General features: G+C 43.8%; 1 protein-coding gene across 21 annotated transcripts in view; it reads right to left on the bottom strand.

Moving 5' to 3' along the window:
- Sap130 (Sin3A-associated protein 130) overlaps positions 1–18,787 on the bottom strand; it is a 71,352-nt gene extending 52,565 nt beyond the window's left edge. For 8 of the 21 annotated variants that reach the window (XM_077659281.1, XM_077659287.1, XM_077659288.1 and 5 more), the window contains exons 1-7: positions 18,618–18,754; positions 17,579–17,783; positions 13,775–13,895; positions 9,324–9,521; positions 5,333–5,442; positions 4,758–4,855; positions 3,493–3,646 (exon numbers count right to left, since the gene is read on the bottom strand). In XM_077659281.1, the coding sequence (XP_077515407.1) occupies positions 3,493–3,646; positions 4,758–4,855; positions 5,333–5,442; positions 9,324–9,521; positions 13,775–13,895; positions 17,579–17,783; positions 18,618–18,625 (894 nt within the window). In that variant the 5' untranslated portion in view covers positions 18,626–18,754. Of the gene's footprint in view, positions 1–3,492; positions 3,695–4,757; positions 4,856–5,332; positions 5,443–9,323; positions 9,522–13,774; positions 13,896–17,578; positions 17,784–18,617 lie in introns of all 21 variants that reach the window. The other 13 variants (XM_077659278.1, XM_077659279.1, XM_077659283.1 and 10 more) reach the window with 4 other exon arrangements.
- Between the last annotated feature and the right edge of the window lie 469 nt (positions 18,788–19,256).

Here is a 19,256-nt window from a genome sequence, read left to right as displayed (position 1 = left end):
GAGTGAATGCACTCAGGTGAGCCTGCAGTGATGCCAACCGGGCGGCTGAAGTGGGCTTCACCAGCCACACTGTGCAAATGGGTCGTGGACGCATGGGTGGTCATCCCAGAAGATCTTGTGCGTCGTTCTTTTAAGAAGTACGGCCTCTCGAACGCCCTCAATGGCACGGAAGATGAGTACAGTTGGAATTATTTGTCGGACAAAGAAATGTCCGAAGAAAGCAGTGCTGAAAATGAAAGTGATTGAAGTGAAGTGCGGGATGTGATTTGAATAAATGCCTTCTCCGAGCTTTCGTCACTCGTATTATACGCGGGCAAATTTTTTTTTTCCATTTCGCGTCTCTAAAACTTCACCTCGTATTATATTCAGGTTCGTATTATACGCGGGCTTTTACGGCAACTGAGAAGTTGGTATGACTGGAAAAAAATGGGATAATGGTCAATTACTGAAGACCTGCAGCAGTGGCTCAGTACATAGGGCACCTGGCTACTGATCCGGAGTTCCGAGGTTCAAACCCAGCTGCAGCGGCCGGGTTAAACCCATGTGCTGTGCAATGTCAAAATTACTCTAGAGCCCTACTCTACTGTAACTCTTTTTTCCTTTCTTCTCTCACTCCCTCCTTTATTTCTTCCCTTATGGCACCCTTCAGGTGTCCACAAAGATGCAAGACAGATACTGCACCATATCCTTTCCTCAAAAACCAATTTTCAATTTTTTTGTTAAAAGCTTTCAGGACACCACAATCCTTAGATAAGAAGAAATTTGACAAAATATTGTCAGTGAGTGTGTTCGTAGCTCCAGGTATGCATCTAGTAGGCACAGTGATTAGTGATTCGAAACTGTAACCAAGAAAGCAATTCGAATATTCAGTGCAAACGAGATTATCTTCATCTGAAAGGTTGCTGTTGATGTCACCTATTAAAATAACATTATCAGGGTATGAATTACAAAAAAAAACTCTTGGACTGTCAGAATGAGTGTCACTTGACATGAATTCCTGACATGAATTCCCCTTTGCAATGGCATGCCTAACATTAAAGCTTCTACTAAATGCTGGAAGCATACCTGTTCACCCATAAAATGTATTTTTAAATCATTCCGTCCTCTGTCTTGTCACAAGCTCCATGACTTTGTTTAAACTGAGAAGGCTACTGTGATGAAAATGCAGAAGGTGTGACTTTGATTACAAACAGTTATCATTTGCCACTTGATATAAAGGGATGTAACTATTTGAAGGCACTGATTCTGTTAAGCTGCAGTCAATTAAATTAAGGTTGAAATGCATGTATATGGTGGGATATGTCATCTATGCTGACGATACCAGTACATTTTTGAGGGCAATATGTACATACTATCGAATCCCTAGTCCCAATCATTAATAGCTTGTTAGATAGATGGCCTGAAACACTAGAGCAAGAACTCCCTAGCTCTAAATGCAAAAAAAGACAAAAGATGTCATTTTCCCCGTGCGACATAAGGGGATCATGTCAGAATTTCAGTTTACCATTGAAAATTTGATCATAGAAATTGTAGATACCGTCTAAACGCCTGGAGTATCTCAACAAGAATATCGTCTGGGACACTCACGTTGGTACAATTATATGTCGTCTTGCATAATGTGTAGCAGTGCTAGCAAGATTTCGGTACTTTCTTCAGACGTCTATAAATAGGATGATTTACAATACACCGTATCTACCTCACTTAAATTACTGCTTCTTGGCATGGGCAAATACAACGCAGGCAATCATGAATGAAATATTCATGCTCCAAAAGAAAGCTCGCTGACACATAGCAAATGTGGATTACCGTGCACAAACATAGGAATTGTTTGCTCGCTTTCACATCACACCAGTTCATGACCTATGCGAATATACCTTAGTAATGAGATATAAAAATGTATCTGTTACCACCAAAATAAGTTTCCAGAACTATCCTGCCTTCCGGGGGAGAAGGTTTTCAGAATGTTTTTTGTATGTGTTTATTTTTCTTTTTAGCCAAGCCCTGGGCTCTAAGTTGGGCCCAACCTTCAGGGGCTGTGGCTACCTCCATTGGTTATCGAAGCTTAGGCCGGGCCTCGAATATGACCGCCCTAACTTCTTTGTTTGCAAAAGCTTTAAAATTGCATGTAAAATCATTGCAGGGCAGTCTTGTCTAGTCCTGTCTAGTTGAGCTAGAGGCTCCGTGCAGTGGCACGTAATTGTACAGACCTAGACTCTAACCTCGGGTCGATGAGTAAGGTCTTGTCTAGTTTCTCTGTGTGAGATCTTTTCTTTTGAGTTACAGTTCGACTGTCTGTGTTACTCAACTTGTAACGCAGTTTGCCAATGTACATCATGTAAATATATTTTCTCTTTGTCTCTATCATCTGGCATCAATCATCGTCTGCTCCTTCAACACCGTCGAATTCACGTTTGGAGAGGTCCTGTGCCCCTCCGAAGAAACGCAAAGAACCATCATTGAATTTACTGCATACCTGTGGAAAAGAGCAGCCTGCGTGAAATTCGTGACACTCTGATACGGTGACTTTTATGCTTTCTTTGATATCTGCGTTGACATCTGCTTAGCTAAAGTTTTGTGAATATATTTTCTGTCATAATATGACATGTACATAGTCTTGGCTATCTTCTTTGTCTGCGTATTGTCTCTTTTTTTCTAACCAGATGTACCCGCACTTTTAAATGTTGTTGAACTCATATTTCTTCTTGCCCACCAAATCTGCAGTGTATATCAGTTATCCAGCATGCTCTGTTGCTTTTATAGCATTCTGCCTTGTACAAGGAGGCCCGGGGCTGCTTCAATTGAGTGAGATGTGTTTCACTTTTTTGCCCGGGCCTACCTGCATCGTCCTGATGTAAATAAAGATGACTTGACTTGATTTGACATTTGCACGCACTGCACAAGGCTGTGACAGAAACATAGCTGAAGGTGGATCTTGTTTATCCACAATGCAGACAAGTCAAGTTGCAAAATACAGCCTGAGAGCTCTGAAATTGCTTGGCTCAAGAGAACCAGAAGCAAGGGTAAAAAAGAAAACAATGCAAAGAAAAAACGGATTAATAAAATGGTGAAGTCTCCTTTGCACTGATGAATCACAACCAGAAAATAGCAGTCAAAACTGATAAAACAGGTGACTAGACAAAAGACATGGCTTAACACACCAACCTGAAATCTATTCATAGGCTTATACACCAACCTGAAATCTCTTCATAGGCTTATCCCATGAGTTGACTTGCATTAGCAGTCTCAGTTTTTCTCAAACGTATGCTGGTCACTGTACGTGCCCTATAAGCTTCCAGGTCATGTAGAGACCCCTGACAGCACCCGGAGTTTTCGACCCCCCCCCCGCTTATAAGATGAAGCTGACTATCCCAATCACCTTCCGACTTGGTGCACCGAGTGCCATCAGAGCCATGTCGCAAGACAAAGAGAGACCGCTTTGGTCACACTAAACTGACCTGCACACTGGCGGGCATCATGGCATGCGAGACCCACCTGGTGGAGGCTATGCACAATGGGCTGAGTGACATGCAAAGGCTTGGCTATGGACACCGAGGAGTGGCCCAGTGTAGTCCGTGCCAGGGGCTCCAAGGAACGGCCAGCGGCAAAGCCAATCTGCACTTGGCCAGGCCCTCCGTGTGAGCCAGACCTGGGTGATGATGACCCACGCACTCTGTGAAGGCCACCGCTGCGTAAGCTTGTGGGCACGAAACAACGCTTGAAGGTGACATTTTGCACATTCCATGGAACAAGACAAAGCGAAATGTTCACTTCAAAAGAGAAAACAAATGGCTAGCATGGTACAAGGAACTAAACATTACTAGCAAAGCAAACTCCTCGCAAAACTCAAAAACGGTTGCGTCCCCAACACAATCCAAGTTGCAAAAAATTAAGTTCTGAAAGGAGCCGAGTCCAACTGGTCGCCCTTGGAGTTTCTAATTCAGCATGTTAAAGGGTCAAGCCATGTGAAGGTGCACTAGCTTCAACAGAAGCATATTGGGGACCAGATGTAACACAGCACAGTCCGTTTGTACAGCACCACATGGCACTAAGGTATCCACTGCAAGGCATTTCAAGCTTTCACATACTATTAATAACAAGATAGACCATCAATAATAGACCAGCATGCTGTGCACTAACAAAGTTTACCATAACTTTCAAAATCAACATGCATCATGGCTGCAAAAGTACACCTGGTAGACCTGCTGCAGATAAAGGTTGACACAGTGCACAATGGTAGCACAGCCAGTGGCACAATGCCCTATGCAAGGTAATCAGTACTGCCTGACTGGTGCTTTAATGGTTACAATGACTTAGAAGCTAATTATACGCAGCCCCAAAAACACAGCACATAGCTTTGGATTACACTACAGGAGAACCTTGATGATAAGATCAAGGTTGATACAAATTTCGGGATGATATCGATTTGTAAAATTCCTTGGCTGCAGAGCATTGTGTACAATGTGCAGAATTTCGGATATTCAGAACACTTTCATGCGCTGCTACAGATGATAAAAAGATGCGAGCCGCGACCGCACTCTTGAGCACTAAGCACTGCCCACTAATCGCCGATGCTCTTGAAATCCACAGTAATTTCTTGAAAGGGCCTCTACAGCCCTGACTGATGCACTGCAACCACGGAGCCCGCAGGTGTGTCCGCTGGCAACTTTGTTGCATATTAAATTCCAATGTTTTCATAGCATGAAACTTCCCTGCGTAGCTGCCAACCTTCATGCAAGGAACCAAGTGTAGTAGCTTACTTCTGCAAGTCCATCACCTGGGCCATCGAAAGCCCTGCAGACCGGGGCAAAGGAGTGAACGAAGCCCGTGCAGGAACCAGCCCCGAAGCCCGAGCTTGCTGCATATGGCCACAGCAAAAAAATGGGGTGGGAGGAGAAAAACGCTGTTATGAAGACGAGAAAAGAAAAAAAAAATCATTCCCATCAAAAACAAACAATAAAACAAGAGACAGGGCAGGCTGCATTATCAAGTGACCACTTTTAGTGACAAGTTCATTTTCTTCTGACAACAAACCCAAAGCAGTGCCTTACATCAGTGAATGGCATTTGTGTACAGTATGGTGGTGCACTTGTACTGGTCCCTCTATTGGATGCAACAAGCCCCCCACATAAGATTTTTCAGAAGCCAAGTTTGCATTCAGCCTTGAAAAAGCCTTCGAACTGCTTATGTATTTAGCTGAAAAATAGGCTGCAGCAGAGAAAATCACTGCGATGAAAAGTCAGCTTATACTGGTATATGCACCACCCTTCACAGTGCTTTCCACTGCCACAATAACATGTAAAAATGCGGAGGCCAGGCAAAACTAATTTCTTACTCCAACAGGTATGTGAGGTGCCGTTGTCGCTTGGCTCATTGAAGACCGCAGCATTGGGGTTGCAAGTGCTGACTTTGGGGCGGTGTTAATGCTTGCAACAGCTGCTGGACCTGACAATCAAAGAAGAATAGAATTGCAACTTTTAGGGAAGAAGCAATACACAGTAAGCTATTAGAAGGCCAAGTTCGGCAGATACAAAGGATACACGAATGCACTTTCAGATTCTTGCAAATAAAAGTACAACCGTCAGGCTGACCTGAGCAGATGGTCTTGTACAAACCAAACAAAATCCATGTCCTACCATCCAGACACTGCGCAATACGTATGACTGTGAAGACAGCTATCTTAATCAGCCATCATACCATTCTGTGAAGTTAATGGTGTCTTCTACTGATCGCTTTAGAGCGTTCTAGAGCACTCTAACATGAGTCCTCCTATTCCACTGGTCAATACTAGGCACTCTTTTTGTATTTGGCTGGTTCTTCTGGAGCGCCCACCTTCAGCACAGAGCGCTCTCACATGCTTTGAAAAAAAAAAAAAAAAGAGTGACTGGACGCTCTGGGTCACGTGAGCACTTCTTACAAATCTCACGTTGCCGACATGCCGGCGGTATATGCCGGCGCAGGTGCCGGTCGCCCTGTTTCGGGAGGTGAAGTGGCTATGTGACACTTTTGATGTTCTTCTGAAGTTCCGCACTAGCTTCAATCCAACGGAACTGATCAGTGTGTCGAGCCTCGGAACGTTTCTTCGCAGTGCATGGCAGCAGCGACCAACGTACTAATGTCGATGAGCGCACCAGTGCTGTTTGCAAGTACAGAAAAGGCTTAGCACAAAGCACCTTTTACAATGTATTTGCGCCTGCATTTTGGACGATGCATCTTCGTGGCTACGTTTGTGCTGTGCAAATGCGATGTTGGTGTTTATCAGTGAGTGCAGCGCAGAAAGCTGTGTGTGCATAGCAAAAGTGCAATGTTTTCGTGGTTGATAATGGATGTCAGCTAGCAAACATTTTTGATGGTGACCACCACACTGATCAAGCTCTAATGTCATGTGGTACCGACCAAACCCCTCGTTGTGAGCAAGCGCACTGAGGATGGAATATGGATGTGCTTTGACAAAAAGGTATAATGAGTAAATAAAATGCACCAAACGCTGCTGTCGGTCAGTTCCAGCCAAAAGGCTGTCAGGGTCTACTTCATTCACGTGACCACTCTGAAAGCGCCTGGCATACTGGGCTGGGAAGGGCCTCCTCTGACTCAGATTCAGAGTTTGTTATCGATCTGCATGCTCTGGGTCAGAGGATCTAGGCGACCATTCGAAGACACCGTAAATAAATGGATACCTTCATAGGCAGGTTGCTGTTTGAGCCTTTTTGAACATTTTCACCATAAAGTACACCACACTGAGTTTCAGATTTCTTAGACAGATAGTGTGCTCATCATCATAATCAATAAATTATCGACTTTGTAATCTGCAATACTACTTCTTGTGCAGTTGATAATGCAGCTACACTACAGTGGTGCGCATCGAACGACAGACTGTACATTAAGCTTTCGAATGGTGCCTACATTGTGCTCTTTGAACAAAAAAAAACGCGCAAAATGCTCGTGCGAATGTAGCCTAAAATGGAGCATTTGCTCAGCCAGAGTAGGACACCCCCCTTAACCCTGTCCTGTACCAGCTGCAGCCACCGTATGCCCGCAAACTTCCTAATCTCATCCCCCCCTAACTTTATGCTACCCCCAGCTATGCTTGACTTCTCTTGGAACCCATGTTACCCTTAAGGACCATCGGTTATCTTGCCTTCGCATTACATGCCCTGCAAAAGCTAATTTCTTCTTGATTTCGACTGGGATGTTATTAACCCACGTCTGTTCCCTCACCCACCCTGCCCTCTTCCTGTGTATTATCACACCTATCATTTTCCTTTCCATAGCTCAGTGCATTGCCCTCAATGTATTACTGACCAATAATACAAAAGAAAACGGGTCGTGACTGTTCAGTTTAACTTTTACTCAATTAATATTTGATTCAAATAGGAATCAAATGACCGACTGCTTTAAATGCATATGCTTCAGAGTGAAGCAAATTTTGCCACACAATTCATGTACTCAGCACAAAATTTATATAAGCTAGACCAAACAGCAAAACAAAGATAATTTCATTCGGAGGTTTTGATTCAATACAAGCAGTGTTGTAGGCGTTAATGAAAGAAAGTAACTAAATATGTTAGTCGCTACGCTAGAAAAAAAAAGGAACGTGTTACCGCCCTACGTTAGCTACAAAAAAGGTAACGCGTTACCGTTATTGAAAAATGTACCGCACATTACTTTACCGTTAATCTATGGCCATAAATTTTATTCAGTGCGTCTTCGTTGCAAGAACTCAGGATAACAATTTTATAAAGCTCACATTTTACATAAAACTTCTAGCCCAAAAAACGATTTTAGCTGAAATCCTGATTTAACGAGAATACTTTGCACAAATGTGCAGGAGCTTAGCAATGTTATAGTGGCCTAAAGGAGTCAAATACAACTTATGTCTGCAGCGAAGCTCCGCACACTTTTAGCCACCGCACACAGAATTCCTCCACAACAAAAAAGTAGTCTGCTGCTTAAACATTTCTCGTTACCTAAACAAGAAGCTTATCACAAGAAAATAATTATGAGCTTTAGAATTTTGATATGTGAATTCTTTGATATAGCCAAACATTTAATGTTTGGCTAGCGGAGCAATACAGGACGCAGAGGACGGCGGCCCGGTGCTACGAACTGCTGTTTTTTAAAGTTGTATCCTACTTATAACTGTGTGGTTCATGGTGAATCCATTTTCTGAATGTGACATTATAAACACAAAATGACACTTCATCATCAATTCTAAATTCACAAAGAAATCATTGCTGAACTCTCAATGCTTCCACTCTTTAGAGAGTTGTGTGTGTGAGTGGCTTGCGAAGGGGAGGTAGGTGAAGGCAAGTGTGTGAATGCGTGTTTGTTCACGAGTTTCATGCTTTATGGGTATTCTTTTTCTTTTAGTTGGGTGCGTCGTCAAGGGCAGGTGTTTTCTGGCATGCGTGCGAGCCGCAACAAGGGTCGTCGAGAGCACCTGTACGTTTTATTTACTTGCAAAATCACTTTAGGTGCTCTGCGCTTTTTTCTCTAAAAAACGGGGCGGATGGGGGGGACAATTGGAATAAAAAGTAACTAGTAACATGACACCTCACGTTACCGAAAAACGTTAACGGAAGTATATTACCTGTTACAGTTCCGAAATGGTAACAAGTACGTTACTAAGTTACCGAAAAAAGTAATGCATTACCGGAAACGCCGTTACTTATAATGCGTTACCACCAACACTGAATACAAGCATTGCTACAAAGCCCAACTCAGTCCAGCCAAACTTGAAAATTCATAATGACACCAATACAGACACTCATAGCACAGTGGTACATGATACGGCTAATTCTTAGAACATTGCAGTGTGAGAGAATTTCTACTGAATTAGCTATGTTGAACTCCTCGAGATTTACAATTTCTTCAGGTCCTTTCAATTAACCTCGAGTACCTGGAAAAGTACAACTCAAGTTTTGGCAACTTGCACATATTGCTCATATGTAAATTCACTTAGTATATTTGCCTCAACATTATTGCACCCAGCACCACTTTCTTTCACAGGCATTTCTAAGCAGCAAACTAAGTTTTTGGCAGCCTAGTTGACACATAACTTGAATAGGATACAGCTGTAACAGAAATAGGCAATCTGCACTGTGACTGCTAACCTGTTTCAGAATCTTCTGTGACTTGTTCAGTCTGTGCAGTCGAGTTCTATTTAAATTTAAGGCATCAATGACTGATTGCCAATGAAGCATTACTACAGCGAATGCTAATGCCTGTTAAGATGAATCACCTACACGATTTCATTATCACTCAAGTCCATCACGCAGCATCAAAGCCTGTCTCTGCTCGACAGACATGCCTGACAAAATTCTCACCACGAGGTACATGCGAGGAGAACTGGTGAGACACGGAATGGCCAATCTGGGTGGTTGTGATGGTGTTGCCCCGAATGATGGACGCCATTGGAGACGCCATGGAAGTCACGATGGTGCCTGCATTTGGTGATGATACCCCTGCTGCCGAAGGCGTCACCATGTGCCGCAGCGTCGAGAGTTGAGACACCGAGGAACCCACTGAACAAAGAAACAAAGCAAGAAAGACAGCGACTTCACAAGTAGGAAAAAAGAATAGTTTAAGAAATGCAGCCGCTCATGAGCAGTTTTAGCAGTCTTGTGGTGAAGAATAACTCAACCACAGTAAGTCTTTCATTCGTCTCAAACAAAAACAAGAAAACAAGACAGCAGTCTTTCCGATACGAGAAATTATTTGGTCACTCAGGGGCTCTTCAAAGTGGCTGGTTTGCAACTGAAAAAATTGTGGGTGAACAGGACAAAAATAATGTGGCCACAGTGCAAACAACTTTTCAGCTGTTGCTACATAACAGCTTGGTTGTAGACAAAAATTTATTGGCAGGCAATAAATACCTCACAATGAAGGATAATGTTTCTGTGTACAGGGTATGGCACTAAGGAAAGAAAGAAAGCAACAGCAGGTACAAGACGAGCCACAGCCAGCGCTACACTACAAACCCAGCATTCTTGAAAATGTAATGCGTGTCACAAAGCTCTTGCTCCACCTTTATTAGGGCATTTTAGCATGGCATGTTCATGCTTTTCCTAATTCACAAAACAGGCGCACAACATTCACACACGCAAACAGTGCTTTGCTGTCGTTGAAGTTAGAGAGTTGCTGCTTAAAGGACTATATATACCTAATTTTATTGCCTGTTTCTTCTTTCAAATGATGCATTAGGCAATTAGAATACATGAATCACTGCATGGTTTTTTGCCTACCACCACTAAATAATATATAACTTAATTTCTTCTTTCATGCCGTTTCGGTTTTGTTATCATCAACCGAATGATGGATGTGACGTGCAGTTGAGATTTAGGCCACGTGACGCACAAAAAAAAACAACAAAATGAGTGTTGATACATAGTTTTAACTCACTACAGCACTTAAACCAGCCTGCTTCAATAGCTAGAATTACAACAAACGACGTATCAGCTGTTATATCAACTACATGTCACGGCCATCGTTCTGTTGATGAAATCAAAACCGAAATAGTGTCAAGAAGAAATTCAATTATAAAGTATTTAGCCATTGTAAGCGAATACCACGGGGTGTTCCGTGTATACCAATGTCTAGCGCAACGTTTGGAAGAAGAAAACATGAACCAAAAATTTTGTGTCTATAGTGCTCTAAACATAGAACTGCAGTAGCATTTGCAACATCAACACATGACTGCCTACAAGAACAGTGAGTCAATTTTTAACCAGTGCCTCATGCCCAGGAGAAGGCATGTCTGAATTTCATGCTCAAAATCTCCCATCACGAAACAGCTCTCACGCAAGTTGTTCTGTTCCCTCCTTTATTGCTGCTGATTTGTGCAAGCACTCCAACAGCAGAGACGAAAGGAGAAATGAACAACAGCAACGAACACCCGAAGCATGTAGGTCCTTTGCCAAAAATACAAAGGCCCACATGGTTTGGCAGTGGGCCACTAGTAACACTCCTGGAACTCCTGGGCTCTGGACAGGCATAGGCGATAGTTCTCCCCTCACCCTCAAAAGATTTGCACCACTGGCAACACAAAATGGGCCACTCTACAGGGCCCAAAAGCAATCCTGCTAAACTGCATATTTTTGACAAAGGCCGTACACCTGCAGCTGAGCATAGTACATCTGAAGATGCCCAAGCTGGCAATAGTGCTGGAAAATTCTGATTACCTTTTGCTTTACAAAACATGCCATTACAACCATCAACTAAAAGTAAAGTTTAAAGCTGCTTTTCTACCCAAAATATGCACAATCTTCTGCTGGAAGCTTGGCAACCAATAATATCTGCCCAACCCGAATTGCCACAACAATCAGCACTATTGCACTTCAATCCAGCATTCAAGACCGCAGGTTGAAACTATGCACATTCACTGCTTTCACCATTCATGTCATGTACTAACCAATGTTCTGAGCCACTTCCTTCCACAATGACCTTTGGACCTCCAAGGCATGGTTTGGTTTATGGTTAATGGGAGTTTAATGTCCCAAAGCGGCTCAGGCTGTGAGGGATGCCGTAGTGAAGGGCTCCGGAAATTTCGACCACCTGAGGTACTTTAACGTGCACTGACATCGCAAGGTACACGGGCCTCTAGAATTTTGCCTCCATCGAAATTCGACTGCCGCGGCGCGGATCGAGCCCACGTCTTTCGACCTCCAAGGCATAACACACAAATAAACCACAAGAACCAAAGGTAACCAGCCTAAACCTAGCTAGAAGTCGGGGCAGCAAGCAAAGAGCACAATGCCATGTGAACGCATTAGCCAGCAATGCATAACTGTAGCCCAGCAGCTGCAAATGAAGCAATGGAACTGAGCAACTGCCAAAAATATGCAGCGCCCCTTGCAGGCACAAAAAGCACCCCAGATTTTCTCTACTACCCACTATGCATGCAACCATGTATTTAACACCAGACACTTTCGACAAGGTTTTCTTTTAGCCCCACCGCAGAAGCTGTATGCCAACCTGCTTTGGCCATTTGTCAAATTAGTAGATGCGAATTACTTCGTACTACACTGTTCTTCCTTGTCGTAGACACTGTCATGAAAAGAATTGATGAGCAATCATGCCAATCAGTTAATTCAGACGCATTCCCAACAGGAGGCCATGTTGCTGTATGAATAACATAGCGAGTGATTGTGCTAATATCCCGCGTTTTTAAGTTTCACTCTAGACCATGGCGATGGCGACCCAGCCGCACATCGACCAGGCAGTTGAGTAAAGTTCTGCGCAGTTGATTGATTGGTCTTTGCATTTTCTCACCAGAAAGCGTCTCGCTATTCCAGTGTTAACTCCCTCAGTTTCACTTCTTTTATTTGGGCAAAAATGTGCTAATGTGCACTCGTCACGGGCCATTCACAGTTAGTGCGTTGGTGCCTCTTCACACACAAAGGTTAGTCAAGAGGCAGACAATGGTAGGTGCATGGGATTAGACACGGGCGGTCAGCCAGACTGGCGGGCGGAAAAACCGCTGCCACCCAACGTGGGGAGAACCCTGGTTGGGCCAATATGCTGGACATAAGATATGACCCTACCCAAGAAATATGATCCCTCCCTTAACATTTGCACCAAAGCTAACAGCTTTCATAATGTCGGAGATATGATCACGCTATCATTTGGAAGCAAATACAGTCATGCCCCATAAATACGACCCCTGTCAATATGGATGACTCAAATTATGGACAGTTTTTGGGGGGACCAAACTTTTCCAATGCATTTTCGTCTCTTTAATATGGACACTCGCTGTCTGAACAATGGACAGGGTGAAAATGTGCACAGCCCATTGAGGCTCATGTATTCTTGTTTTGTTAATATGGACAGTAACCAGAACAAAAGTAGACCACCCAAACCAAATGGTTCCTACCCAAAGTTTTGAGTGCAGAGAACCAATGCAAGGAAATGTGAAGGCACGAATGTCTTGCTGGCAGCCTTTTTTTGTTTTGTTTGGGGGTTTCGTGCCTTAAGTTGTAAGTTGTGCAGCCAATGTGCCTTCCCATTTGCCACATTTCAAGAATAGCTGAGAACGAAGCTCCCTCAGCAGCCTTCGGGATACTGAAAGGTGCATTCATCAGCTATCATACAACTAGGTATAGATATGAACTTCTCGTTCGTGTAATGTGAGCCTACTAAGAAATACACCACCACTCCACAAGATGTCATCACGCCCGCCATGGTCCACTAAGAGCTCCAAACTGCACTATAATATTTTTAAGAATAATGACAACCAGCATATGATACACATAGAGCTTCCAAGATTGTCTAATTTCTGCTTTACTTCCCACCACTATGCACACAAGTGTACCATAATAACAAATGTTTTTGATTCATTTTCTGCTTTCTTCTTCTTTTATAATTCGTTATTAGAGATGACCCACTTTATGGACAGTTTTGGTCGGGAACCAATGACCAATGTGTCCACATTAACGAGGCACAAATGCCCGACTGCAACAAGCGGAAGTGTAAAAATAATGAGCTTACCAATTTCCCGACTGCGTATAGTAATTTTGTTTCTTCCGGGATGCTGCCACTGCCTATGCATAACAACTGCACAACTGAAACTGAGCGACTAAGGCCTTTCATTCCTCAAACATGTTAAAACAAACCCTTGGCACATGCTTGGCACCTGTTAAATCGCATTTTGTCCAAACTGAAGCAGTGTACTTAGGATGGTTTATGCCTTTCAGCACTTAATGCACAGAAACTGGGCCATCGCAGAATGCCAAGAAATCCCAGCCCTTCTCAACAGTCCAGAAGATTAAGATGAACCTACCAGACTTGACAGTGTATGATGGAGTAACAGAGGCAGTCACCACGCCTCCGCCTGATGAGGAAACCGAAATGGTCGGCTGCAAGACTGGCCGCGGAGTTGCGGGAAGTCTCTGGTTCAATGTCTGGCAAGAAAGTCAAAACAAGAACAAACACACATGTAGTAGTGCAAGTATCGAGCAGCAGATTTAGAATGTACTGCATGTCAGCTATTACAAGCACTTCTGTGGAAGCTGTGACTGCAGTCAATTCAATTGCCATCAATCTCAGTCACTTCAAAAGCGTCACTGAAGACCATCTGTACTTATGCTAATACCCTTTCGTCAGCCCACCCCTCATGTAATGTCCCTTGTAGACCTATGAGGAAAAATAAAAAAAAGTAAATTCTATCAGAACATAAAACATAGTTCGCTCTGTAATAACACTGTTTCAAGAGCGTCAAAGGCCCTCAAAGAGGTCAGGACATATTATGTGAATGAGCACAGTTTTCCAAGAACATGAACAGTGGCCAGGTATTACCGCTTTTTACTCTGCACGGAGCCTATAAACTCAACTGGAAGGCCATGCATACTATGGCTGCTATGTTTTATTATTGCCACTGGAGATGCGAACACAAAGTGCATTGTGAAGGACCGAATTAAAGCTGGTGGGTGCCAAATAGGACAGCAGTTGAATGCAGCACTAAAGACTAAATTTGAAAAAATTCATAAGCAAGAAAGTAGACAATTATTTGAAGGTACTATAAGGTTACAAATTAATTTGCGTCACAATTCTCTTATTTGCTCCCATAGTTCAATCAGTTTTCGTTACAGCTGTAGTGTTTTTTTTCTTTTGCCTTATATTTTAACAGCGTACAGACAAGCAAGAATTAAACGCAGGCCAAGAAGAAAAAATGGGGGTCTGGGAACATTCTACTAATCACTGCAGCCCTCTGCCAGAAGGTCACATGTATGATGCTGCCTTGAGGTGTTGGCAATCAGTACTGCTAAGTGCTGCAAGATGAATACCTCCAAAGTGTTTCAACAACCAGGTGCCAAAGAAATGGGAAGCCAGAGGCTACTGTTTTTGTGTCTTGAAAGTGCAGATCCCACAAAGTAAATCAATACAACTGCTCTGGACGAGTCTTTGGGCAACAGTGCCAACATCCACCGCAAGCATGCTAGGCCATTACTGGAAACCGTCAGTGCAAGTGAACTGCTCTAGGCAAAGGTATGGCCTTTGTTAAAAGCTTACAGTCCAAGTGGTTGGCTGCTGAGCCATGCTGTGTGGTTCATCATGTATCGCCAGCGTTTCGAATATCTTGAAGCTGAGAGGTATTATAGCCCTCACTCCTCTGAAAACTGGGACTCCAATTGATGCTACCAAGAGCCTTACTACAAGGCTCAGACTCAAACCTTTCGGGCTCTTGACCTTTGAAAAAGACTGTACATGGACTATACAAAAGCCTGCACAGAACTGGACCTAAGAACTACGTTTGATTTTTGTGCTAAAGTTCAGCAAATATAAAACTGCACGAAGAAAATGGGACAGGAGGAGAACACAAAGACGCACACACAAAATGCAGACTTCCAACCTGATTTATTTCACGAAAATAAGGTACTTATAAGTGTATACTGAAGCGTGTACTTCGGTACTAATGTTGCTGACATTTCAGTTTAACTTCTTTTTGAGCGAACTGGTACAATCGTACCCCATTAATATAGACAATTTTTCTGGGGACCAATCTTTTTGGATGTATCTACGCCTCAATATGTAAACTCGCCCTCTGGACAATGGACAGTACAAAAATGCATGAAGCCAGGACCCACCCATTTTTGTCCCGTTAATATGGACAGCACCGAAAAGAAAATTCTGGGTGCCTCTACCAGATGTTCCGCCCATTGTATTTTGAGTGCAAAAACACACAAACACCAGTGAAAGGCAGTGCGAAAGTGCAAATGCCGTACTAATGCCCTTTTAGTATGCGTGTGGTTTCATGTGGCAAGGTACCAGATCTACGCCGCTTACCACTTGCCGCATTGTACGAATGGCTGCGAAAAAAATTCTACGCACTCTATAGAAAACCACACTAGGCAGCTCTTAGCCGAGTGAGTACAGAGTTCTTGGGATGTGAATAGTCATGGTAGGAGAAACTTCACCATACCAAAAGCCGCAACAGGTCTCATAGACCACTCATTGATTAACTATCTTTAAAATAATTACCCTACTAATCTCCCAATGATGAACACCTCAAATTAAAATAAGATACATCCCATATGCTCCTTAGTTTCGGTGACTGTTAGCTTCCGTCCTGTATGTCATAAAAAGCCCCTCTTTTCTCTCCCTTGTCTGTTCAATAGCTAACAAGGGCCAGGGGTCCCTTACTTTTGCTCATGACGATAGTACAAGTCTGCAGAATACAAAATAAAGCAGTAGCTGTGCCCTACTGCCTTTGAATGCAGCCTGTCTGCCATAAAAACAGAGTCTGCAAAAATAAATTCAGCGGACCTGTATTCGTTTCTTTTTTAACTTTTAGCCAAGAAATGCTGAAACCTAGTTGTACGCATTATAAATTTGGTTCTCTTAATTCTTGTAGCCCCCTCGCTACTGACTGTGAAGCAAGCATTAAATCTGATTCAACTGTGTGCCTGAGAAGCTGCTCTACCTTGGTCATACATTTTCAACCGTATGAGTGCGCAAAGATCATACTTGACCCAGCAACGAGACCACGACTCTGACTATGATTATTATTACTGTTGTTATTATCAGAAACTGGCAAAAACCAAACATGTCACACCATCGTCAAAATTGCACAAAAAACAGCTACTGCTGAGCAACAGCCAGCCATGATGTAGTAGCAATGGCATAAAGAACATTTGAACTTTCTTGTGGCTGTAAAGCTTATCAATGAAAACTTTTGCTCACATACAGTGCCAAAAGGACATTTATCAACACTCTAATATGCACCACGACCCAGACAAGAGTAACAAGCGACAAGATTTCACAACAACAGAAACTCTTATTTACGATACTGTACGGCCATGTCACTGTATTCTCCATTTTGAATATTACGACATTTACTTACACAGTTCAAAACCCAACAATTACATTCTGATTAGTGACACGCTTTTGTGAAGCACTTAGACTGACAAACATAGTTAAAGCTTTGCAAACACACTGTAGCAAAATACACAAGATGCAGAGAATAGTGCTTGTTGCTTGGATTTAGAGCCTCCTACATGAATGTAACAATTGACAGACAAAAACACATGACAAGCCCATACTGCCAACAACACATGTAGAGGAGCGACTGTAATCTATATGATACAACTCGAGATCATGTAACACAGACAGCATTACACTGCTATCTGCCAGTAAAGGCAGTGTGAAAAATCCCATTGATAACCTCAGTTGCACAAAATTCAGCCATCAGGTTTTCTTCACGAGTCATAGCAAGATGGTAGTAGATGCACAAAGGCTGCTGCAGTACGGTGTTCACATGCTCTCAACTTACAGCAATTCATTAGAGGATCATATGGGACTGATGACGAAAAATTAACAGCTAGGAAAGAAATGTTCTACCGCTCGTCAATGCTTTGCAAGGTTTCATTGAATTGTTTAGCTCTAAAATTGGCTAACGCGTTGCCTCGGCACCAGTCAGCCTAGTTGTTGACGGCTCTCGCGTGCGTGCGAGGTACTGATCAGGCACTCTTAATCTAAAGCGCTGACTTCCTTCGCCACTTCGTGGGGACGCAGTTGTCGACCAGAAAGCAAGCATGATCAAGTTGAAGAACGGGAACACAAAAGCCTCTTTGGCATTGCCGCTTACCGTGAACGCCGACTTGGACGTATCCAGATGCGGTCTGAGCGAGGGGCCGATCGTGGTAACCTGCAGTTGTGTCGATTTCGCCACGGCAGCTGGGGCGGCAACGACGTGCTGATGTGCCGTCCTGGGAGCCAGATCTATCGGCTGCTCCGCTTTGTCAGGCGGTTTCAGCTCGACGCTGCCAGGGGCCTTCTGCACCCCCGACATTCTAAACGAGGAAGAAAAAGAGGCCACCGAGAGCCAAAGGCTCGCGTCAGAGCACGCGGTGTAGCATCTCCGAGACCGAACTCACGGAGCAAGGCAAAATAGGCGCGAGCGAGAAGAGAACGAACTGCATCGCGCAAGGTCGACAGCCGCTACTGGCGGCGGCCGACGCAATCGTTTCAAAAAGGGAGTCTGCCTCGACCGCTCGCTTAATTCGGTTTTTGAATGGCCGCGCGATCGCAGCTGGAAGAAAAACAGCCGCGCTGGCACGAGAATTTGGAATGTGCAAGAGCGGCGTACTACACACAAGTCGTCGCGTCAGACGATGCACTATGGCGAGAGAAGCGGCAGGCAGAGCGGCTCCGATCGCGACCGCCGAAAACCCAGACCCGGGACGTCATTCGAACACTATGACGGCGTCAATTTTACGTTGCGCGTTTCTTCGGAAAGCTGTTCCGAGAGCTCCGTCATGTACAGTTCGCTGCGCAATGAGCTAGTGGCCGCTCCTTCGGAAGCCCAGGTGAGCTTGGCGGCTGAAATCATCCTGGTTAGAAAAACGCCGCGTTGTTCCTAGACGTCAGGGGGCATGGCGCGTGACGGTCAGCTCTCGCGGTGACGCAAGGAGATTATCGCCACGACAAAATTATCCACGAGAAGGTTTTGTTTATAGTAGGTCAAGAAAAATACATATCTGGCCAGGCGAGCTAGCTTGGAGACAGCCAAGCGCGAATTCAAAAGCAGTTGTGCCAGCGGCTCGGATCGCTGAAAATACTTGAAGAAGTGTGCCCGACGATCGGTCTACAAAATCGCACACTCCTGGCAAACAGTTTCAACTTACTTTTGCATTCAGCAGGTACACCAGCTGTAGGTATTTTAAACTCCTGCCCCCACGAAGCAGCATAAGCTGTCGAATTTACGGCACTTGTGCGCATGTCCGGCTGGGCATAAAATGTGGCGGGACTGGCGGGATAAGCGTGAACCTCGCAAGCAAGAAAAACAATGCAAAGAGAAACCAAACATAGCAGCCACCGTTTCTTTAGCAGCGTCGCGTTTTTTCAGAGGTGCATTTGTACGTACGCCAAAAAATAAATTACTCGATCAAAAAAAAGCTTGAATAATTTTACATTAGAGACTTATAGAAGTTTTAACGTTTCACGTTTTGTTTAATGATGATGATGTGACCTTTTTGTTTTTGTAGTGGGTGGGCGCAAGTTGTGCACCCTGGCTATCCTTGGCCGTTAAACAGAAAGAGCATAAAAGAAGGGTAACAATACAAGAAACGACAGGACAAAAGGGGATACGAGCACAGCACAGGCGTGAGTCACTGATAGCTATGTAAGTTCATGTCATCGCAACCTGTTTTAGCATCCTGCACCACTTATAGAGAAATATAATTTAAGTCTGGCAACGCCAGAAACAAAATAGTTTTGTTTGCCTGAGCTCTTGATAGATGGCAGGCCCGTTGCAATCATAGAGT

Source organism: Amblyomma americanum, chromosome 3, assembly GCF_052857255.1.
Source record: "Amblyomma americanum isolate KBUSLIRL-KWMA chromosome 3, ASM5285725v1, whole genome shotgun sequence".
Lineage (NCBI taxonomy): Eukaryota > Metazoa > Arthropoda > Arachnida > Ixodida > Ixodidae > Amblyomma > Amblyomma americanum.
This window is presented reverse-complemented; position numbering and strand designations above follow the sequence as displayed.